Genomic DNA, 24,680 nt, shown 5'->3' with positions numbered 1-24,680 from the left:
AATCACTTATATGAAGGGAAGCAGAGAAAGTGTTCCTTTCATAAAGAAAAGAAAAGAATAAAAGCTTTGCCATCCCACATCAAAGGAATTTGGAAGTGGCACTAACTGCAAGCAGAATACTATAAAAGGCCAATCTATAAGTCTTTAGTAAAGATTTATAAACAAGTACTTTCTCTGTCCCTACTGGACTCACAGTCTAAGTCAAGTAGTAGTTCTTCCTCATCCATTCCAGATTATGGTGGGAGTATAAAGTAATGTATTTTACTATAAAATATGTAAAATCCATTACATATTCTCTTAAAAAAATCTAATTATAAACAGATTTCAGTGATTTTATGAAGTTCCTTCTGATTACCTTCCCAAATTTATGTATGTTTCTCTTCCTCTCTGTGCTATCAGTTTTTCTTTAGCCTGTTTTTCTTTAATTAGATTGTGACACCATTTTCTTTTGTTGCTGTACTGCTTGTATGGAATGATCAACCTGTGTCTGTGTGCTTGATCTGCAACCTGTGCTCTCTTGATTTATGTCTCTAGGCTCACCTTTTTCTTTCCTATGGAGAACTACCCTCATCGTGTTAAAGTGCAATGATGCATTGCAAGTTAGCACTCTCCTATCTGTTTAGGGATAATGATTTCTGGGGATTATTTTTTGACCAGGCTTCTAGAGTGTTTTGGGATACTTTTATATGATGAAGTGCTTTGATGAAATTAAATTCTGTTGTACTGTAGAAACTTTAAATATTATGTTTCTTATTGAAATCTTCTCTTTTTTTTTTTAGCTATATATTTAGACTGAGTTGCACTCGACTGGGACAGTGGGCAATTGGATATGTCACAGGGGATGGTAATATTTTACAAACCATACCTCACAATAAACCCCTTTTTCAAGCCCTGATTGATGGCAGCCGGGAGGGGTTGTAAGTAAAGATAATGATTTACTGTACCTTTATTCTGTTATAGTTAATATACTTATGAAAAGGAATGATCAGATGATAAACAGTTATATAATACTGGTACAGAAGTGTTGTATTCATTGTTTGGAAAAGCATGTCCATTACTTATTTTCATTAGTTGGCTCTCCTCTGTTCAATCAGTTACTGAATTTGCTGGTTCTTTCTCACATCTCCAACTGTACTGACTCCAACTTCATTCAACAAGATGGCAGCACTTCTAGGACTTTAAAAATCCCTGACTGCTTTAAGACACTTGTGCCTTGCTAATTGTACCATGCTATTTCTGGCTTTTCTCTTTGGTGGGGACCTAAACTCCTCCACACCATCTTTGTAGGTTTGTGTTTTTCTCAATACTTCCCGTCTCGTTAACTGCCTCTCTCCCTCCATGCTTGCTTTGGCTTCACTTTGTTAGTCTCTTGAACACTCGATCTCTACCATCTAAATCTTTGTGTCTGATATCATCACCTCAGAATGACTTCACGTTTTACGCTTGACTGAAACCTGGCTTCATCAAAGTGAAACAACTCTTCTAGTTGAGTACAATTTTTTTCTACATGTTACATTCCCATAAGCATGGGTGTGGAGTGGCTCTTGTCTCATCTCTGAATCTTATTCTGTCACTTGTGCAGCAACTCTCTCTTTTGCATTCTGAAGTCTTATTCCATGTTTCTCCTCCTTCTCTTTCTTTTGTATTGCTTTCCTCTGCCATCACCCTCTCTCTTTAGCTTTTCTTGAGGAACTTGGATAATTATTGATCTTAGTATCTCCTGTTCTCCATAAATATTGCTTGATGACAATCTCCTGCCTTCTCCTTCCTCTTCTGACTTTCTTTGCACACCTCTAGAGGTCAAAATCAGCATATTCTAGTCCCTACCCACATTTTAGGTCACACGGTGGACCTTGTTTTCATGCACTCCTCTAGTTTCTTAACTTACACAGCCATCTTCACCGTTACCCAAGACTGACCATTTTTTTGCTCCTTTTTTAATTTGCTGCTTTCTTGCCCTAAATTCCACCCCCCCCCCCCCCCCCGAGATCCACCTTTGTTCAAGACCACTAGGTACAGTTGACTCAGCCATGCTTGGCACCTTCCCTCCCCTACTCCAGATGCTAATCTAGAGTGGCATGCATCACTATTGTCTACCTTCCTTACCTCCTTTCTTGAGGACGTTGTTCTCTTTCTTGTTTTTTGTTCTTCAACATCTTGCAAGATCTAGTTTCATTTGGGCCGCCATCTTCAGTGCCACCTACGTCATGCTGAGCACCTTTGGCAGAAATATAAATTGTCTGCTGTCTTTTCTGCCTTTCATCAGGCCCACCATGACTAAGTGTGAGGTTAGGAAGGCCATGTGGCTCTATATCACCCAGTGGCGTAGCCACGGGTGGGCCTGGGCCCACCCAATTTGGGCTCAGGCCCACCCCAGCCCAAAATTTCAGCTTCCTTAGTGTTGCTGGTGGGGATCCCTAAGTCGCGCCATCTGAAGACCTGCTCCCCGCCAAATGAGCTTACTTCTTGAGCGGCCGCCAGCACTGTCCCCAAGTCACTGCTTCCAGTCGCAGGCCCTTCCGCTTTGTGCATGCTCAGGTTTCACGCATTGGCGAAACTGAGCATACATGGAGACCAGCTGCTAGCAGTAGTGACTTAGGGACATTGTCGGCAGTTGCCCAAGAAGTAAGCTCATTTGGCGGGGAGGAGGTCTTCAGCTGGCGGGGCTTGGGGATCTCCACCAGCACAGGTATTTCATTTAATTTGGGTTAGGGGAAGGGGGAAATTAGTTGGGGGTGCACGGACATGAATTGTTTGGTCCACCCAGTTTGATCTTGGGCCTGCCCTAAATCGTCTCTCTAGCTACGCTGCTGATTTCGCCATGTCACATTTCTTCTTGCTGTAATCTTTCCAACAAGTTGCATCAGGTTATTTGCAGCATTGCCCTGTCTGCTTAGTCCTCTGAATATTCTATTTGTTGTCTTTTATTACCTGACACAGCCTCAGCCTGGTAATCTACAATAACTACTCTCCATTCTTCTTACCTCCTCTAGTGGTTCAGTCATTCCTGTAATCTCATTTTCCATTCTCTTGGATAATTCTCTTCATAATCTTTTGTCCTTCTGATGACGAATCTTTTTCCTTTCCCATATAGTCCCAATTCCACTTGTTGTCTCTTTACTCTCAACAAGTTGTCTAGCTGCCTTTGTCCTACTACTTCTTACTTGCTTGTTTATTCTTAAACTATCACCTTTTCTTTTTTCTAAAATTTTGCCCACATTTAGTGCGTTTATCAACAGGTGTTGATGCCATGTTATGGAAGCATGCAGTTGAGAACCCTATCCTAAAGAAATCGGAATTAGAACCTAGTGATCCTCTTAATTGGCATCCTATTTCTAACTTTTGCTTTTTTTTGCCAAAATTCTTGAAAAAATTGTCTTGGGCAAACTTACCACCTTTCTCAATAAAACCTTGGTGCTTCATTCCTGACAAGTGGGTTTTTGCAGTGGACACAGCACAGAATCTTTGCTGGTAGCCATATCCAGTGAAATAAGGTCTGTGCTTAACCAGCCTAACTCAGTTTATTCTGGTCTTATTGGACCTCTTAGTCACGTTTGATCTTGCCGATCACTCTCTTTGACTTTTCCATCTCTCTGAACTTGGTCTGTGGCATACTGTGTTAAACTGGTTTGCCTCGTATCTTTTGAAAGATCCTTTCAAGTATTGTTAGGCTCATCACTCTCTTTATCTTATTCAGTTGCTTATGATATGTCCCAGGGTTCTTCTCATGGCCTATTTGTAATGTAAGATGCTGTATCTGGTACATTGTGTATTTGTGTCGGGTACTCCCCTATCTAACAAATCTTATTATTAGGGCTGCTATTGAATTTTCTAATTTTTCTAATCGTGATTAATCGTGCGGCATAGCCAGTGGTCCATTGGGGGGGGGGGGGGGACAAAAGAGGGGAAGAGGTCACAGGGATGGACTGGGGGGAACACATCCCCCCCCCCCCCCCCACATAAGGTATCATACCTTTGCTTGTGGGGATGCTGGAGCCTCTCTTTTTTTTCTCAGGAGTGAGGAAGTCAGCAGGAGAGAGGGGTGTCTCCAGCCACTGATACTGGCATTTCCTAGGCATGCTCAATTCATGCATGAACTGAGCATGCTTGGGGAGTGCAAGTGTTGGTGGCTGGAGGTACCCCGCTGACTTCCTCACTTCTGAGGCAGAACATGGAGGAAGGGAGTGACTGAGGCAGCGGATTTCTTTGTCTGGTGGGACTTCAGCTATCTCACCAGCTATTAAACAGATACTGCATCTTTGGAGGGGGCCTTGGTGTCCAAGGCCCCCCTCTCCTCTGTGGCTATGCCATTGATTAAAGGCCCAATATCTTCGTTTCTCCCACCTTCGGCTTCAACTCTCTCTCCCTTCCTCCCCTCTACCCCAAGATCCATTTTATCTCTTTCTCCCAACTCCTCTCCATCCAACCTCTTTTTCTTTCTTCCCTTCACCCTATCCACCCCAGGTCTCTCTGTCCCTCCTTCTCTCCATTCCTCCCTCCCTCCCTCCTTCTCTACCTATTCCTCTTCCTCCCCATGCACAGTCCAGCATCTCTTCCTCTCCATCCCTTCACCAGATTAGGGGGTGAAATACTTTTGCGCACAAAAGTGGAGTGGAACTTGGGTATGATTTGTATGTGATGATCTTAGGTTGGCCACAGAGGTGAAAGTCAGTAAAATGCTTGGGTGCACAGGGAGAAGAATTAACAGCAAGAAAAAGCAGTCGATAATGCCTGTGTATAAGTCTCTGGTGAGATCTTGGTGATTGATTGGGATTTATTAACTGCCTTTGTGAAGAGATTCACCCAAGGCAGTGAACAGCAGGTACAATTTAACATAAAACTTACAATTTTGTTAACAGCATAACTATAGTAAAATGACTAAACCTAAGCATACACAAAGTCAACGACATAAACTTGGAAATGGCAAATTGAAACCTTGAAATAGGGCTAACATGAAAAAATATCAGAAATATACACATTTAACAGCACTGCAGAACATCACATAACAGAAATATAATAAATGTAATAAATAAAAATTTAGAGTACCATGTACAATTCCTGAGACCACACCTTCAAAAATATATAAACAAGATGGAGTTGGTCTGGAGGATGGCAACTAAAATGGTCAGTGGTCGACTTCATAAACTGTATTGGGACAGATTTAACAATCGCAATATAAATACTTTTGGAAGAAAGGCGGGGGAGGGAAGATATGATAAAGATGTTTAAAAACTTCCGTAGCATAAATACATAGGAGGTGAGCTTCTAATTGAAAGGAAGCTCTAGAATGAGGGGGGGCAAAGGATGAAGGTGAAAAAAGACAGACTTACGAGTAACTTGAGGAAATTCTTCTTTACAGAAAAGATGGTCAGCTTGTGGAATGATCTCCTGGTGGATGTGGTGGAGACAAAGACTGTATCTGAATTCAAGAATGCTTGGGACAAATACATAGGATGTCTATGGGAGGAAGGGATAGTAGATTGCATGGATGGGCCCACTGGATAGGCCATATGGTCTTTATCTGCCTTCATTTTTGCATAATAGTTTTATAGTATGTGGGCAAAATGTAATTGCGTTTTTTTTTTAAGTTACTATATATTAGGTGTCACTGTTAAATTATGGCCCAGACAATAAAGTAAGTCTTCCTCTTTTGTCCAGTTATCTGTACCCAGATGGAAGAAGCTATAATCCTGATTTGACAGGATTGTGTGAACCCATGCCACATGATCATATAAAAGTTACACAGGTATGTTTGCCTTTCAAAGCATTCTCTAATAATTTTTATTAGGATTCAAAAGAAAAGATAAAAGAAAAATAATGTACATATGTATAATCTTCGGTTCTCAACCCTGTCCTTGAGACACACCCAGCCAATCAGTTTTCAGGATATCCACAGTACAAGCATGAGATAAATTTGCATGCACTACCTCCTTTGTATGCAAATGTATCTCATGCATTTTCATTGTGGGTATCCTGAAAACTTGATTGGCTAGGTGTGTCCTGAGGGTTGGGTTGAGAATCCCTGATATTAACATATATGAACTTTGTCATTTAAGTGATCAGATGAATGCTGGTAAGTTTAGTATATAAGCATATTGCTTAATATCCTTTCTGTATGGTCCATGCCACACTCGTTCAGATGAGTGGATTATATCCCTGTGCCAGCAGATGAAGCTAGAAGAAAACAGTTTGTTCCCCCTATAGAGGGGCTCCTGATGCCTTCAGCTCCTCAGTATTTTTCTGGCTGCTGCAGATGGTGAAGATGTGTGGTGTAGTGCAGCAACTGTGAATAATCTGCTCCTAAGAAGACTGTAGGGCTAGATTCCCCGGTGGAACGTAGATTGAGTTTAGGGGATGCTGCAGGCAATAGTTCTTTGATGCTGATCACACTCTCCACTCTCCTCTTTCCCTCCACTTGTTTCCAGTATATCTGTAAAGAAGGGAGGTGACAAGCTGTAGGTAAGTCATAGCAGTTTAGCATGACAGTCAGTTCTTTTGGCCTGGCTTGGGAGCAGGCAAGCAAGCAGATACCAACTAGGTGAGTACAATTGACTCTTCCTCCACTTGTTTCCAGTATACCTGGAAAAAAGGGAATTACAGAAATAACACACTGCAGGTAAGTCGTAGCAGTTCAGGATGTTGGCTGGTACAGTAGCCCTGGCTTGGGAGCATGCAGGTGTAAGCTGGGGTAGTTCCCTAGATTGTGCTGTGGTGTGCATGGTCAGCACCCGTGTAGCAAAAACAGCAATCTTAGACTTGTGCAGTTTCATGCTGTCCAAGAGGTAACAATATTACCATTTTGCACCAAAAATACATAAAGGGCCGAATATGCTTCACTTATTTTTTTCTTTCCCTCCAACAGAGAAATGATGAATTTCCTTGTCATCAAGCAGATGAAGCCATTACACGTATGGGTTATGTCCATCAACCAGCAGGGGAGATAGAGAGCACTCAAACTTTCACAGTGCCCTCTTGGCCAGCTAGCTCCACTGCCTCTTCAGTATTCTCTATCTCCCTTAGCAGGGTGGCTGCAGCTTGTTCGAGCTCCAGAAAAATCTGCCGGGAGGTGGTTCCTGGCTTGCCAGTTGTTAACCGGGGTGTTGGAGGCTATAGCAGCTTCACTTTAAAGGCACATAGGTTAGCCCTTTCCCTGCCTTACCCATACCTCTGTGGATGTGGACATATTGCCTTGTTTTCCCTGTCCTTACCCACCAACAGTGGATGCAGGCATATAGGTTTGCCCTTTCCCTGCCTTTCCCACTCATCTGAGCCTCCGGAGTCTTCAATACCTCTGCTTTCCTCACAGCTTAAAAAAAAAAAAAAAAAAGTTGCGTCGCATTTTTAAGCGCAGAGAAGCTGGAACAGAGGTTTTTTGACCTGATTTTCAGCAGAATCGTAGTTGTACACTAGATCCTTTGAGGTAAGAGTGTTTTCCAACTCCTCCGGGGTGGGCCCGCGATCGGGGCGATTTTGGCGCGAAACCGCCATTTTGGATTTTACCGCCGTTTTTCTGCGATGGCTACGGACAATGTAAAGCGCTGTTCCACTTGTGGCAAGCGCAAATCAGCAGCAGGGCTCTGTAAATCGTGCTGTATTGGCGTAGGAGCCGGCCCGAGCATGGCGAGCGATGTTTCTTCCCGCTCTGAGCTGGCAGCGGGCGCCATTTTGCTTACACCGCATGGCGCGGCCTCCGTGGACACGGAGAGACCTGAGCCGGGTGGGACACCTCGAGATGAGGTTATTTCAGGAGTGGCTAGCACCGGACAGGATTTGGGTGCCCAGGGTGAGATTTTCTCCCCGGATTTTGTGCTTTTGCTGCATAAAGCATACATGATGAAAAGAGCCCTTCCTCAAGGGTCGCCTGAGGCTCCTGTGATTGCCCCCCCCGATGGATTCTGGCCTGGGACTGCCCAGTGAGGCTTTTTTCCCGGATGCTTGGCCTAAAGATAAGCGCAGAAGGGTTAATTCCCCTTCAGATTGTGGTGCACCTTTTTCCCCCCCGTGGTCGGGGTGTGAGGATTCGGAGAACTCTGACAGACGTTCTTGGTCTGAGGAACCAGAGTCAGGTGCGGATTTACCACAGGATCTGGATGATCCCTCCGCGGTGAGGATTTTCCACCGTGATGAGCTGCCAGCGCTTATTTCAGATACCCTGCAGGCCCTCTCGATTGAAGATCCTGACAGTGGCATGGCCTCCTCGGGTAATCCCAGGATGGCTAGTACCAAGAAAGCTGCTCGGGCCTTCCCTTTGCATGACTCCATCCTAGAGCTTGTTTCGGCTCAGTGGGCTGACCCCGAGGGACCTTTGAGAGTTTCCAGGGCTATGGGGCAGTTATACCCTCTGCGTGAGGGACATATGGCTCGTTTTCAAATGCCTACAGTGGATGCCCTAGTCACTGCGGTGACAAAGAGAACTACCCTCCCTGTTGAAGGAGGTGTTGCCCTGAAGGATGTTCAAGACCGTAGGCTGGAAACAGCGTTGAAACGGTCCTTTGAAATTGCAGGTCTCACTGTTCGGGCGTCTGCATGCAGCTGTTATTCTGTGAAAGCCTGCCTAGCTTGGCTGCAACAGGCAGTGGCTCAGCCCGGAGATGGAGCGGAGCCCTTCTTGGATGTGGCTCTGTGGATGGAGGTGGCCTTGTCCTTTCTGGCTGATGCCCTTTATGACCTTGTCAGAGCTTCGGCTAAACAAATGGCAGTAGCAGTGGCGGCTCGCCGTCGTCTGTGGCTATGGCACTGGGCAGCGGACATGGCCTCTAAGCAAAGGTTCAGGGGCGGCCCTCTCAATGATGGTGCGCCGGCCCTCTCCTCGATGCCTGTCATCGGAGGATGGCTTTCCCTCTTTGTCGAGGAGTGGGCCAAGATTTCCTCAGATCAGTGGGTTCTGGACCTGATCAGAGATGGATACAGAATAGAATTCAAAGCCCCAGTAAGAGACGTGTTTGTGGAGTCCCGATGCGGTTCTGCCGTCAAACGGGCGGCGGTGGAGGAGACTTTACAAGGTCTGATTCAGTTAGAGGCAGTGACCCCGGTGCCTCCTGCCGAGCAAGGCTGCGGCTGATACTCCATCTACTTTGTGGTGCCGCGAAAAGGTGGGTCCTTTCGCCCTATTCTGGACTTAAAAGAAGTGAACAAGTCCTTGAGAGTGCGGCATTTCCACATGGAATCCCTGCGCTCCGTCATTGCGGCGGTTCAGCCAGGAGAGTTTCTCACGTCTCTAGACCTGAAAGAAGCTTACTTGCACATTCCGATTTGGCCCCCGCACCAGAAGTTTCTGAGGTTTGCGGTGTTGGGAAAACATTTCCAGTTCAGGGCCTTGCCTTTTGGCCTCGCCACAGCTCCCCGAACCTTTTCGAAGGTAATGGTGGTAGTAGCTGCTTTTCTCAGGGTTCACCCGTACCTAGACGACTGGCTCATCAGAGCAGACTCTGCAACAGAGAGCTTACAAGCTACAGCCAGAGTGGTCTCAGTACTGCAATCTCTAGGCTGGGTCGTCAATATGGCCAAAAGTCACCTGTCCCCTTCACAATCTCTAGAGTTTTTGGGGGTCAGGTTCGACACAGTCTCGGGCTATGTGTTCCTACCCGAGCTAAGGCGGTGCAAGCTTCAGAATCAGGTCCGTCTGCTCCTGAGGATGCCCCGCCCGCGAGCTTGGGACATTGTCCAGCTGCTGGGATCGATGACAGCCATGATGGAAGTGGTACCCTGGGCGAGAGCGCACCTGAGACCTCTACAGTATTCCCTACTCCGGAGATGGTCTCCTATTTCTCAGGATTACCAATGCAGACTTACTTGGCTCCCTGCGGCCCGTCTCAGCATGGAGTGGTGGCTCTCGGACAGCATGCTGCGGCGAGGAATGCCGCTGACGCTCCCCGTGTGGTGCCTAGTGGTAACAGATGCCAGCCTGAAGGGCTGGGGCGCACACTGCAAGGGGAAGCATGCCCAGGGTCTATGGACACCCGAGGAGTCGGAGTGGTCCATCAACCGCCTAGAGTTGAAAGCGGTGTTTCAGGCGCTTCTGGCCTTTCAAGTGACCCTGGAAGGATTGGCTGTCAGAGTGATGTCGGACAACACGACAACGGTGGCCTATATAAATCGACAAGGCGGAACAAGGTGCAGAGCACTAGCCGCGCAGGCCGAACTGATTTGCCACTGGGCCGAGCTGCATCTTCAGTGTCTGTCGGCAGCTCATATTGCAGGTCAGAGCAATGTGCAGGCCGATTATCTGAGCAGGCATCAGATCGATCCAGCAGAATGGAATCTGGCAGACGAAGTATTCCTGCAGATCTGTGCCAAATGGGGCAAGCCCGTGATGGATCTAATGGCGACAAGTGCCAATACCAAAGTCCCGTGCTTCTTCAGCAGACGGAGAGATCCTCGCTCGGCGGGGTTGGATGCCTTGGCTCAACCCTGGCCTCCGGGTCTACTTTATGTGTTTCCCCCATGGCCCTTGATAGGGCGCCTGCTCTTGCGGATTCGGCTGCACCCAGGAGAAGTGGTCCTCATCGCCCCGGATTGGCCAAGGAGACCTTGGTATGCAGACCTCCGACAGATGCTCCTGGAGGCTCCTCTGCCGTTACCTCTGGTACCGAACCTGTTGACTCAGGGACCGGTAGCCATGGAGGACGCCGGCTGCTTTGGTCTTACGGCATGGCTATTGAGAGGGCGCAATTGAGGGATAAAGGTTATTCCAATAAAGTTATTTCCACTCTCCTGCAAGCCCGCAAGCGGTCCACTTCCGTGGCTTATGCCAGGATTTGGTGCCTGTTTGAGTCTTGGTGTGCTTCCAGAGCCATTGTTCCAATGCGGGCTCCTGTCTCGCCGATTCTGGACATTTTGCAGGAAGGTGTACAAAAAGGCTTGGCCTATAATTCCCTGCGGGTGCAGGTGGCAGCATTGGCCTCCCTTCGTGGTTAGGTGGAAGGCGTGTCTTTGGCTGCTCACCCAGATGTGGCACAGTTTCTTAGAGGGGTGCTTTGGCTCCGACCTCCAGTGCGAGCACCCTGTCCAGCTTGGAACCTGGGGCTAGTTTTGAAAACCCTGCAGGCATCTCCTTTTGAGCCGCTTCGGCGAGCATCGAAGAAAGACTTGACACTGAAGGCCGTTATTCTGGTGGCCATTACCTCGGCGAGACGGGTGTCAGAGCTCCAGGCGCTGTCCTGTAGAGACCCGTTTCTGCAATTTTCAGAGTCCGGAGTCACGGTTCGGACCGTGCCTTACTTTATGCCTAAGGTGGTTTCAGCCTTTCACTTAAACCAGCCTATTTTCTTGCCCTCTTTTTCAGAGGAAGAGTTTCCAGAATCTTTTGGGCAGCTGCACCTTTTGGATGTGCGCAGGACTCTGCTGCAGTATCTGCGAGTTACTAACTCTTTCAGGACTTCTGATCATCTGTTTGTTTTGCTATCCGGTTCTCGCAGAGGGTCTCCAGCGTCTAAAGCCACTATTGCCCGCTGGCTCAAAGAAACTATCTTTTCAGCTTATCTGCTGGCCGGCAGGGTTCCGCCTGTAGCCTTTAAGGCACATTCTACTAGAGCGATTTCTTCCTCTTGGGCTGAAACTGGAGCACTCTCTCTTCAAGAGATATGCAGTGCAGCAGCATGGGCTTCTAAGCTCTCCTTTGCCCGACATTACAGGCTGGATGTGGCTGCCAGGAGGGATGCGCGTTTTGGTCCACAAATGCTAGCGCGTGGTGTGGCTTGTTTCCACCCTATCTAGGGATTGCTTTGTTACATCCCATACGTAATGGCTTCATCTGCTTGATGACAAGGAAGGGAAAATTAGGTTCTTACCTTGGTAATTTTCTTTCCTTTAGTCATAGCAGATGAAGCCATGAGCCCTCCCTGTATGATTGTCTGTATGCTGTGAATCTGTTTTTCAGGTTCTGTTCTAATTTCCTGAAGTTCCTTCCTTGGGAGAAAGTTGGAAAACAATCTTCAGGATTCATGTTCAGTTTAAATTTAGGAGGATGTGTTCATTCCCTCCAGCATGTTTTTTTTGGAGGATGTGTTGATTCTCTCCAGGAGGCGCGTGTGTTCCCCTCCAGTTCTATAAATAGGAGGATGAGTTCATTCCCTCCAGTGTGTTGGGAGGATGTGTGATTCCCTCCAGGAGGCGCGTGTGTTCCCCTCCACTTATACAATAAGGAGGATGAGTTTATTCCCTCCAGGAGGATGTGCATTCCCTCCTTTATGAGTTCATGCCCTTGTGATGGGCCATCGTTCGCTGTGAGGAAAGCTCTTGTGATTCCCATTGCGGTTTGCCATACTGCTTTGGAAGCTTCAAATACTGAAGAGGCAGTGGAGCTAGCTGGCCAAGAGGGCACTGTGAAAGTTTGAGTGCTCTCTATCTCCCCTGCTGGTTGATGGACATAACCCATACGTGTAATGGCTTCATCTGCTATGACTAAAGGAAAGAAAATTACCAAGGTAAGAACCTAATTTTCCCTTTGGTAAGGCCTCTATGACTCCAGTTCTCTGAGCAACCTCACATTCATGTCTGACCCCTCTCTCTCCCCCTTCCTCTCAGCTAAGGGAGCAGCCTACAGAACTGGTTTGTTGCTCCTATACAAAAGTCAAGCTTCCCAGAGTGCATTAAACCAGTTAAGGTTTGTGGTGCATGAAATATTGCTCCTGCCTATGAATAATTAAGAAAAAATAAATCGGTGCAGTTTTGACATCATCTTTGGCATGAATAAACATGTGGCTAAAGGTGAGACAGTTGATGTAGTGTATCTAGTTTTTCAGAAACCTTTTTATAAAGTTCCTCATGAGAGACTCCTGAGAAAATTAAATAGTCATGGGATAGGAGGCAATGTTCTGGTGTGGATTAGAAATTGATTAATGGACAGAAAATGGAGGGTAGGGTTAAATGGTCATTTCTGTCAAGGGAGGAGAGTGGAATGCCGTAGGGATCAGTACTGGAACCAGTGCTATTCAATATATTTATAAATGATATGGAAATCGAAATGGTGAGTGAGGTGATTAAATTTGCAGATGACACAAAACTATTCAAAGTTGTTAAAATACGTGCGGACTGTGAAATATTGCAGGAAGACTTTAGGAAATTGGAAGACTGGGTATCCAAATGGCAGATGAAATTTAATGTGGACAAATGCAAGGTGATGCACATTGGAAAGAATAATCCGATTCATAGTTACCTGATGCTAGGGTCCACCTCGGGGGAGTCAGCACCCAAGAAAAAGATCTAGGTGTTGTAGATAATATGCTGAAATCTTCTGCTCAATATGTGGTGGTAGCCAAAAAAGCAAACAGGATGCTAGGGGAGAGTGAAGAGTAACAGCCATCCGTGCAGGGTATTGAAGGCCAAAGCGTGCTCCCAACGATTTTAAATGAGGGCGCATGTTGAGAAAGGCTTTCCGTTTTTGTGCTGTTGTTTTTGCAAGATCAGGCACATCAGTTGAAGAGTTCTCCAGCTATCTTTAAATGTTTTGCTATATGGTTCCCTGAGGAAGATTACCAAAATGGGACCGTTGGAATCATCTAGCAAGCTGGAGTGCAAATTTGCAAGATAAGTGCATTTGTGCTTTGATACTGTGATTGACTACACTGTTACAGTTTTTTGATGGAAACATGAACATTTTATTTATTAGAAACAAAACATTATATAAAAAAATTACACGGGGGGTTTTAAGTTGATGATGACTTTTTTGTATGTGCAACAAAACAGTCTGGAAATGTTGCCGTTACAGTTGAGACTTTTCCCTCGCAGACACTACGATACTGCTCAGTTTGGGTGCTTCTATAGTAGAAACATTTGAGTCTCTATTTAAGCATTCTTTATTTTTTCTATAGTCTCTTTCATTCAGGCATCTGTATGCAGTGGCTCCATGATCAAGTCTTTCTGGGTTGGGCCGGTATCCCCTGGATGGAGCCACAGTGACCTTCCTGCAGATAAGTCTGCAGAGAGGAGAGATTTTTGAGCCTTTCTATGTGGGACCTAACAGCTCCTGGGCAAGTTAACGGCTTACACTGGCTCCCAGTTGATGAACGGATTACCTTCAAGTCTCTTACACGTGCTTTCAAAGCCTACTGATCGGGTCCCCCCCCCCCCATATCTCTCTAATCTTACTATTCCTTATTCCCCAGCACATCGCCGTTCAATAAATGATCACCATTTGTGCATCCCTAGTCCTTTGCTCCCCCTTTCCTTTGGAATTCTATGCCTTTCCCAATCCGTACAGAATTATCATTTAAAAAATTCAAAGCAACCCTCAAAACATGACTGTTTCAGCAAGTATTCAATCTCGCATTAGGGCTTTTCCATCATTACTGGTCCATGCAATATTTTCTTCACCTCCCCCTTTCCTTTATTGTATGCTTGATTTCTTCTTGAGTGATTGAGTTAATTGAATCTGTCCTATCAATTACTGTAGTTCTTTTCTGTCTTTCTGTTTTTAGAGTTGTACATCGCTGTGATCTGCAAGTTAGTTAATGGTGGTATAACGAACCTAGATAAACTAACTATTCTTTGTTTGGATCTTCCCTGTTGTCTAGTTCAAGATAGGGCCACAATGTTTTGGCTGTTTTTCTTGGGAGCATCTGCATAATGTGGCAAAAACAGCAATCTCAAACTTCTGCTGTTTCATCCTCTCCAAGAGGTAACAATCTTTTGGAGAAATCCTGGCCGTTTAGGGACCAAAATTCAGTGGCTGGCTGAAGTACGTGTGGGAGGTTCATGTTCACCTCAGTCCTTTCTCCCAGTACTGCTTTTGGTCCAGTTTCCGAGGCCACAAGCAATACTATTAGGCAGCTCCCTCGCTTTTAGGAAGGTGGCCCTGGACAGAGGATTTGATTGGGGTGGACCCCTCCCTGTTGCTAACTGCTCTGTGTTGTCTGTGCTCCTTCATAGAAACATGTGATACCACCAAATATTCCTAGGTACAGAATCCTGGATCCTTCACTGTCACAGCTTTAGGCTGTCTCTCCTTAAGCTAACCATGGTTTCTTTTACCTGTTGATCACTGGTTAGTAAATTCAGATATCTAGCTATTTAGGACTGACTCAGCACAGGAGGTATTCAGCTGTAACAGTGGTTCTGTAGGTATGGAACCCTTACATTGACGATTATTCTGAAAAACTAGCCTCTTTAGCCTCTTTAGCCTTTCCTCATAGGGAAGTCATCCCATGCCCGTTATCATGTTCATCGCCCTTCTCTGTACCTTTTCTAATTCTGCTGTATCTTTTTTGAGATGTGGTGATCAGAATTGCATACAATATTCGAGGAACCATGGAGCAATGAAAAGGCATTAAAACATTCTCATTTTTCTTTTCCATTCATTTCCTTATAATTCCTAACATTCTATTTGCTTTCTTAGCCACCGCTGCACACTGAACAGAAGGTTTCAACGTATCATCAGTGATGACATCTAGATCCTTTGCAAGGGGAGTGACTCCTAATGTGGAACCTTGTATCAAGTAGCTACAATTTGGGTTCCTCTTTCCCACATGCATCACTTTGCACTTGCTCACATTAAAAGTCAACTGTCATTTGGATGCCCATTAGCCCAGTCTTGTAAGGTTCTCTTGCAAATCTTCACAATCCTCCTTACAATTTAACAACTTTGAATAACTTTGTGTCATCAGCAAATTTAATTACCGCACTAGTTATTCCCATCTCCAGATCATTTATAAATGTTAAAAGATAGTGATCCTAGTATAGACCCTGGTAACCCCATTATCTACCTTTCTCCATTGCAAATAATGACCATTTAAACCTACTCTCTGTTTTCTATCTTTTCACCAGTTCTTAATCCACAATAGGGCACCGCTTCCCATCCCATGACTTTCTAATTTAGTCAGGAGTTGTTCTGAGGCACTTTGTCAAATGCCTTTTGAAAATCCAGATACACAATATCTACTGGCTCACTTTTATCCACATATTTATTCATTCCTTCAAAGAAATGTAGTAGATAGGTGAGGCAAGATTTCCCTTGACTAAATCCATGCTGGCTTTGTCTCATTAATCCATGCCTTTGTATATGCTCTGTAATTTTGTTCTTTATAATAGACCCTACTATTTGCCTGGCATCGATGTCAGGCTCACCGGTCTATAATTTCCCGGATCACTTCTGGAACCCTTTTTAAAGATCGGCGTTGCATTGGCCACCCTCCAATCTTCTGGTACTATGCTTGATTTTAAAGATAGATGATATATTACCACAAGTTCATTTTTCAGTTCTATCAGTACGCTGGGATATATACCATCTGGTCCAGGTGGTTTGCTACTCTTCAAATTGTTAAATTGCCTCATTACATATTCCTGATTTAAAGAGATTGTTTCAGTTTCTCTGACTCATCAGTATTGAATACTATTTCTGGCGCTGATATCTCTCCCACATCTTCCTTGGTGAAGACCAAAGCAAAGAATTAATTTAATCACTGTGCTATGGCTTTGTCTTCCCTGAGTGCCCTTTTTACTCTGTCATCTAATGATCCTACTGATTCTTTTACCTGCTTCTTGCTTCTAATATAAGTTAAGTTTTTACTGTGTGTTTTTGCATCCAATGCAATCTTCTTTTCAAAATTTGTATGCGTTCCTTACCAGTGCTTTGAATTTGACTTGCTGTTCTTTATGCCTTTTCCTGTTATTTTCAGTCGGATTCTTCATCCATTTCGAAAGGATTTTCTTTTAGCTCTAATAGATTCTTTCACCTCACTTTTTTTTTTACCATGTCTGCTGTTGTTTGGACGGACTTCCTTGAATAGCATGCATGCCTGATGTAAACCTTTGACTTTCGCAGCTGCTTCTCTAAGTTTTTTTGACTATTCTCATTTTATCATATTCTTCTTTTTGAAAGTTAAAAATTAATGTATTGGATTTCATGTGTGTAGTGACTCCAGAGATTTATGATCACTGTTAACAACTGACTGGGTTGGGAGCTGATTGAGTGGGTAGTGAGAAATGGAGCTTATTCTGAGGAAAACAATGTTAGCAGTGGTGTTCCGCAAGGTTCAGTTCTTGGGCTGGTTATTTGTAACATTTTTGTAAGCGATATTGCTGAAGGGCTGTCTGGTAAGGTTTGCCTTTTTGCGGATGATACCAAAATCTGCAATATGGTAGACACCCCAGATGGTGTGAATAGCATAAGGAAGGACTTAGAGAAGTTAGAGGAATTGTCTGGAATTTGGCAACTTAGATATAATGCTTAAAAAAATGCAGGTTCATGCATTTGGCTGCAAAAACTCAAGGGAACGGTACTGTTTAGGAAGTGAAGAACTTTTGAGCACGAAAGAGGAGCAGGACTTGGGTGTGATTGTATGTGATGATCTTTAGGTGGCCAAATAGGTAGAAAACTTGACAACGAAAGCTAGAAGGAATCATTGGTGCATAGAGAGAGGAGTAGCCAGTAGGAAAAAGGAAGTGATGATGCCCTCTGTAAGACTCTGGTGAAACCTCATTTAGCATATTGTGTACAATTCTGGACACTACACCTTCAAAAAGATTGGAGTTGGTTCAGATGGTGGCTACTAAAATGGTCAGCGATCTTTGTCATAAAGCGTTCAGGGACAGACTTACAATTTTCATTATGTATACTTTGGAAGAAAGGCAAGAGATGGGAGATATAATAGAGAGATTTAAATACCTATGTGGAATAAATGCACAGGAGGCGAGTCTCTCTCAATTGAAAGGAAGCTCTGGAATGAGGGGACATAGGATGAAGGTGAAAGGGGATAAGACTCAGAAGTAACCTGAGGAAATACTACTTCATGGAAAGGATGGTGAATTTGTGGAGTGGCCTCCTGGTGGAAGTGCTGGAGATTAAAACAGTATCTGAATTCAAGAGAGCTTGGGACAAGTATATAGAACCCCCAAGGGATAGGGAGAGTAGATAGCATGGAAGGTCAGACTGGTTAGGCCATATGGTCTTTATCTGCTTACATTTTTCTCTGTTTCCTTGTTTAGAAACATTGTCCTAGCAAATTCTCACCAACGAAGTCCTTTCCCACCACCGCTTTTGCCTTGTGGCAGTATGTATATTTTGGTGATACATCAAAACCTATTCAAATAAATAAATAAATTACCAAACCTAAATACCCATCAGAAATCATACCCCCCACTTCACCCATCATCCACCTATTCCCATCTTCTGCCTTCCTCCATTTTATCCCAATCTTCATACTTTCCTCTGTAACCTTGCTTTTCCACCTGTAGAACTAGCAAATGGAAAGTATTAGTAGTAATTTATTTTTGAGAATTCACTGCAACATGCATGTATACCTTATAACTAGTCAGACTAATCAAAATTGTATCCAGTATTTGGTGTCACACCAAACATCTGACTTTAGCTTTCTTTCTTCCCAGGAGCAATATGAATTGTACTGTGAAATGGGTTCCACTTTCCAGCTGTGTAAAATCTGTGCTGAGAATGACAAAGATGTGAAGATTGAGCCCTGCGGTCACCTGATGTGCACTTCTTGCCTTACAGCATGGCAGGTACAGTAATGCTTTAGTTGGTAAGAAAATTGATGTTCACTCTTCGTTTTTGTGAATTCTGCTTACATTCAGTATTTTGCTTAGCTTTTCCATTGTTTCAGCAACAATATGTGATAATAAAGTATATTGTGTATTGTGTGCTCAGCCCACTTTCTGTAGCCACCTATATGAAATCACTGTGTGTACATATCCCCTCTTTTCTATAACTTCTGTGTGTGAGGTCCTGTCCACCAATTTTTCAGGACATCTCAGGGAATCCAAGAGGATCCTGTCTGGGTATATTTAGGGGGAGTGGTGTTCTACATAGTTGTATGCATACATTCTAGAAAAGCTGTATTAGTTCTGTGTGGAAATTATAGTATCATACTTTAACTTCATTAAAGAGCAAAATTCTTGATATCAACAGGCAGCTTGGTAAGGATGGTATCTAGATATCAGATGGTAAAATAGAAGAATGCTGCAGTGTTGAATAGTAAACTGGTAATAGAACACTATCTTTAATTTTTAGCACAGGCCCCTGAAGTTTAAAAATGATTATCGGAAGTGAAGCTGATAACTTGGGGTGGGTATAGTGGGATGGGGAGAGAGGCACTCTAATCCTTAGCAGTAGATAAGTGTCAGGCTACCAGTGACAACAACTACTGACACAGCAGCTGCTTACTACACTTCACAGGTCTGCTGATCCAGGTTCAGCTTACATCCCTGCTTCCACCACTACTTGGTACAAACACAGAGTTTCCACTTACCTCACTTGTTGAAACAGACTTTAAAGGCTTAGCTCCTCCAGTGCAGCTCACTAAGGCCAGTGGGGAGCAGGAGCAAATTACTGGCTCAGGCTATGGGAGCTTGACTATTGTGCTTTCCGCTCTTCAAGCTTCCTGGAAAATTCATGATTCTCTATTCATATGACTCCTGCCTCTCTATGCATCACTTCTCCCATCAGCTGTTAACAATGGAACTTGGGAAGTTCATGAAGGAAAAAAGAAACTTAAAATGCTTTTAGGAGGTGGTGGAATTTTTGCTTTAACCCATGACCTCAGGTAATTAAATGGTTAAATGGAGACATAAAAGAATTCCATGTTGCTGTTGGGATTGTGCTTGGGGTTTAGCCCAGTACATATGGAAGTTCAGTTATATAAAGCCAACAGAATCTGAAAGATTTGATTTCAGCAATAGTAGATTAAAAAAAAAAAAAAGTTAGATGTTCTGCTTCTCCAGAACACCAAATTTGTGGAGAGTGAGTGCTACCCCTTCAGCAAAGAGTTCTAGTTCAGATCTAATCTGATTCCCACTCTCATTCCCTGACCTCTTTTTCTCTCTGGTCACATTTAAAATCTCAGTGACACATATTGGAGTAGAATAACAAATATTCACCATCCACCTCTGTGGTCATGAGTGAAATGGAATTTTACCAGCACTAATTAAAAAAGCAAAAATTGCCCTGTAGTGGACTGAAAAGGATCTGTGTTTGCTCACAGCTGTTCATCTCATTTTTGTCTTCCATGCTAGTAATTTGAAGTAATTAATCCAGCTCCCAATCCATTTTTTGTTGAGTGATGTGTCCTGTAGCAGCACCTTTAAAAAGCAATATTAAAAGCTGTGACTTCAATGAATAGTAATCAGTTTACATAACTGTTTTTCGGCTAAAATACATTTGTTAACAAGTGATCACTTAGCTGACAAATGAACCATAGGTTTTTCTTCCATTAGCTGCCATGTTTCAGCTTAATTATCATTTGCTACATATTTAAATTCTATGTAATTAATAGAAAGATTAAGAAACATAGCGATGTCAGTTGTTACAGGCCACTAGTATGTAGTGTTTAATTGCTGTCATGATAGCTTGTTAGTTATGCCTTAGGAAAAGTTCCACCATCTTTACTCATGGTGAAATATCTGTGTCCTTTAAGAAACTGAGCAACACAGAGTTCATGCAGAATATTGTTCAAAATTCTGTATAATTTGATGATCTAGAAAAAATAATATAGCCATCTTTAATGCTACATATATGATTTAATTGAATGCTTCTTTGGAGATAGATATACTTGTAAGAGTGGCATTAACACTGTGTTAGAATGACCTTAAAAGTTATGTGTTTCTCTGTTTAAAATAACTTACATTTTTTTTTTAGTATCTCTTATATACTTCAGAGATGGAAAGCCTAGGTGACTCAAGGACTAGAGAAAATCTCCCTGAAATGTGCCCTCTGTGCTGCTCTATGTCTAGCAAGAGACTTCTCAGTAGCAGTAGTTAAGAACATAAGAATAGCCATATTGGGTCAGACCAATGGTTCATGTAGCTCAGTATCCTGCTTCCAACAGTGGCCAATCCAGGTACCTGGCAGAAACCCAATTAGTAGCAGCATTGATTTTGCTTTACTCTGGGAGGTCAAACTGGACAGGTGACTTAGCTATGCATATAAGCCATAGCTTACAAAACTGTGACTTCCATATCATCATGCTGATCAATCCATAGACTGGTGGGTTGTGTCCATCTACCAGCAGGTGGAGATAGAGAGCAAAGCTTTTGCCTCCCTATATGTGGTCATGTGCTGCCGGAAACTCCCCAGTATGTTCTCTATCTCAGCAGGTGGTGGTCACACACAGCAGCAGCTCTGGCTAGGTCTCCAAGCCTAATCTTTAGCTTTTGTTGAGTACCTGGGGTTGAGGGCTCTTCTTGAGCAAGTACAAACCTGGTGGCGCCAGGTCCCTCCTTTTCTCCCCCCTCCCGCTGGCTCCGATTAAAAAAAACAAAACAAAAAAAAAAAAAAAAAAAATTAAAAATTTTGGACGTCCTTAAGGGCGTTTATTTAAAGGTTTATTGCAGCTACTCACTGGGACACCAGGTCGTTACAGCTCGGAGCGAGAAGCAGGTAATTTTTACCTTTTTATAGTGGGCAGGGGGTTCCCCGATCGATCTCCACGTGGCCTATGGCGTCGGAGGGCGAGGGCACGAAGAATCGCTCCCCGGACCGCGTGTGCGCTTCTAGCGGGGATGCGGGGGTTTTAAAGTCTGATTCGCCCTTGTTGGGTGTCAGTTTGGAGGCCGGTCAGTGTCCCGGGTCTTCCTCCGGTGCGGCGGTTTTTCCCGCCATAAACCCCCATCCCCCGCTGCTCGCCTCCGCCATCTTGGCCGGCCACTCTGCTCGGACGGCTTCTTCTTGGGCCGCCCTTGAGCTGGCAGACGTTCATGCCATGGCCGCCCTTGATTTGGGCGACGGCAAAAAAGCGGCTAAAGTTAAGCGCCGTTCTTCCCGCGCGGCTCCTTCGCGGAGTGTCGCGCCGGACGCCATCTTGGATGCGCAGCATGTTTCTCCCCCGCTCTTGCGAGCGCCGGTTGAGGGTGCGTCTAGGGCTGTGGCCCAGGCTGCTGAAATACACAGTCTGGGGGGTTTCTCCCCCGAGTTTATTTTGCTGCTGCATCAGGCCTTCCTTTTGCAAAACGCTGCCCCTTCTCCCTTGTCCGACAAAGGGGTTGAGGCCCCCGGAAGTAAACGCCCTCGGGTGGATTCCCAGGGCTTAGAGGACTCTGTCTCCTCTGATGTAGATGAGGGCAGCGTATCTGAGTTCTCTCAACGGTCCTTTGGGGATTCCTTGGAGGAGACGGATTCCCGCTCGGATGGAGCGGATGACCCCTCTGCAGCGCGGATCTTTCGCTCAGAGGATTTGCCCAACCTGTTAGTGCAGGCCATGAGCATTTTGAAGATTTCCTCTCCGGAGGACGTCTCTCCCTCAGCCCCTGTTGGCTCCGCCATTATGCTGGGGACGAAGCGCCCGCCTAGAACCTTCCACGTGCATGATGCCATGCACACCTTAATTTCGGCTCAATGGGATGTCCCGGAAGTGAGCCTCAAAGTGGCTAGGGCTATGTCCCGCCTCTATCCTTTGCCTGAAAGTGAACATGAGGCCTTTCTTTGGCCTATCGTGGATTCTTTAATCACTGCGGTGACTAAGAAAACGGCGTTGCCGGTGGAAGGTGGCACGGCCCTAAAAGACGCCCAAGACAGAAGATTGGAGGCGGCTTTAAGGTCGTCCTTCGAGGCGGCTGCCTTAAGTTTGCAGGCCTCAGTTTGCGGCTCCTATGTGGCCAGGGCGTGCCTGACGATTGTGCAGCGGGCTTCCCCCTCAGATCCTTCCTTGAGGGCTGATTGGCCGGCCCTGGAATCGGGCTTATTTGGCAAACTTTTACTGTATGATGTCTTGAGAGCCTCGGCTAAAGGTATGGCTCAGACAATCTCTGCGCGGCGCTGGCTTTGGCTGAAACATTGGTCTGCGGACCACGCCTCTAAGTCCCGCCTGGCTAAGTTGCCTTTTAAAGGCAAGCTGCTCTTTGGGGTCGAGCTGGACAAAATTGTGACCGATCTCGGCACGTCTAAGGGCAAGAGGTTACCAGAGGTCAGGGCTCGGGCCAGTGCTCGCCCCGGTAGCTCCAGAGGACGGTTTCAGGAAGCCCGTCGGTACCGCCCGGGCAAGTCGGGCTCCTCTGCCCCCTCTTCCTTGAAGAGGAACTTCTCCCCCAAGCAGTATTCCTTTCGCAGAGACCGCCGTCCCGGAGTTGCACCTTCCGGTCCTCCCCCAGGGTCTCGTACCCAATGACGGGGTCCTGGTCCATGGCCCAGTGCAGATTGGAGGACGCCTGTCCTCGTTTCTGGGCGAGTGGACCAGGGTAACTTCAGACGCTTGGGTGCTGGAAGTCATCAGAGACGGCTACAAGCTAGAGCTCTGCCGACCCTTAAGAGACGGGTTTGTACTCTCTCCCTGCAAGTCTCTCCGGTCAAAGCTGTGGCAGTGCAGCAGACCTTGGACAATCTGATCCGCCTGGGTGCGGTCGTTCCGGTGCCAGAAAATCAGCTTGGCAAGGGACGTTACTCCATTTACTTTGTGGTACCAAAGAAAGGAGGCTCTATACGGCCTATCCTCGATCTCAAAGGGGTCAATCGGGCCTTGAAAGTTCGGCACTTTCGCATGGAGACTCTCCGCTCTGTGTTAGCGGCAGTGAAGGCAGGGGAGTTCCTGGCATCCTTGGACATCAAGGAAGCGTACTTGCATATTCCCATCTGGCCTCCTCATCAACGCTTTCTGCGTTTTGCAGTCCTGGGCCGACACTTCCAGTTCAGAGCCCTCTTGTTCGGGTTGGCTACTGCTCCGCGGACCTTCTCCAAAGTAATGGTGGTCATCGCGGCCTTCCTGCGAAAGGAAGGAGTACAAGTCCATCCTTATCTGGACGACTGGTTGATCCGAGCCCCCTCTTATGCAGAGTGCGGCAAAGCTGTGGACCGGGTGATTGCTCTTTTGAGCTCCCTGGGGTGGATCATCAACTGGGAGAAAAGCCAGCTGCGCCCGACTCAGTCCCTGGAGTATCTGGGAATTCAATTCGACACCCAAGTGGGCAGAGTGTTCCTGCCGGACAATCGGATTGTCAAACTTCAAGCTCAGGTGGACCAGTTCCTAGTAGCCTCTCCGCTTCGGGCTTGGGACTATGTGCAGCTGTTGGGCTCTATGACGGCCACGATGGAAGTAGTGCCCTGGGCCAGGGCTCATATGAGACCACTACAACACTCTCTGCTGCAGCGCTGGACTCCGGTGTCGGAGGATTATGCTGTGCGCCTTCCCTTGGACCCAGCAGTGCGCAAGGCGCTGAGCTGGTGGCTGAAGACAGACAAGTTGTTTGCAGGGATGCCTCTTGTGACCCCGGAGTGGATTGTCGTCACGACGGATGCCTCTTTGACGGGCTGGGGAGCCCACTGCATGGGAAGGACAGCGCAGGGGCTCTGGTCTCCTGCAGAGGCAAAGTGGTCTATCAACCTCCTGGAACTCAGAGCCATTCAGTTGGCGCTTTTGGAGTTCCTTCCGGTACTGGCGTTGAAGCCAGTACGGGTCCTGTCGGACAATGCCACGGCTGTGGCCTATGTCAACCGCCAGGGAGGTACCAAGAGCGCCCCTCTAGCCAAGGAAGCCATGAATCTATGCCAGTGGGCGGAAGCGAACCTGGAACAGCTGTCAGCGGCCCACATTGCCGGAGTCATGAATGTCAAGGCGGACTTTCTCAGTCGCCATACCTTGGATCCCGGAGAGTGGCAGTTATCGGCTCAGGCGTTCTTGGACATCACGAAGCGCTGTGGCCAGCCGAGCCTAGATCTGATGGCGTCATCGGCCAATTGCCAAGTGCCGCGCTTTTTCAGCAGAGGACGGGACCCTCGATCTCTGGGAGTAGATGCTCTTCTCCAA

The 24,680-nt window shown here is 45.8% G+C and overlaps 1 protein-coding gene across 2 annotated transcripts in view; it reads left to right on the top strand.

Annotated features, from left to right (window-relative positions):
- Nucleotides 1-24,680, top strand: part of CBLB (Cbl proto-oncogene B) — a 213,690-nt gene that overhangs the window by 116,770 nt on the left and 72,240 nt on the right. For both annotated transcript variants that reach the window (XM_030204169.1, XM_030204170.1), the window contains 3 exons: nucleotides 780-917; nucleotides 5,659-5,746; nucleotides 18,322-18,453. In XM_030204169.1, the coding sequence (XP_030060029.1) occupies nucleotides 780-917; nucleotides 5,659-5,746; nucleotides 18,322-18,453 (358 nt within the window). The remainder of the gene's footprint in view (nucleotides 1-779; nucleotides 918-5,658; nucleotides 5,747-18,321; nucleotides 18,454-24,680) is intronic.

The sequence above is a fragment of the Microcaecilia unicolor genome, chromosome 5 (assembly GCF_901765095.1).
Source record: "Microcaecilia unicolor chromosome 5, aMicUni1.1, whole genome shotgun sequence".
Taxonomy (NCBI): Eukaryota; Metazoa; Chordata; class Amphibia; order Gymnophiona; family Siphonopidae; genus Microcaecilia; species Microcaecilia unicolor.
This window is presented reverse-complemented; position numbering and strand designations above follow the sequence as displayed.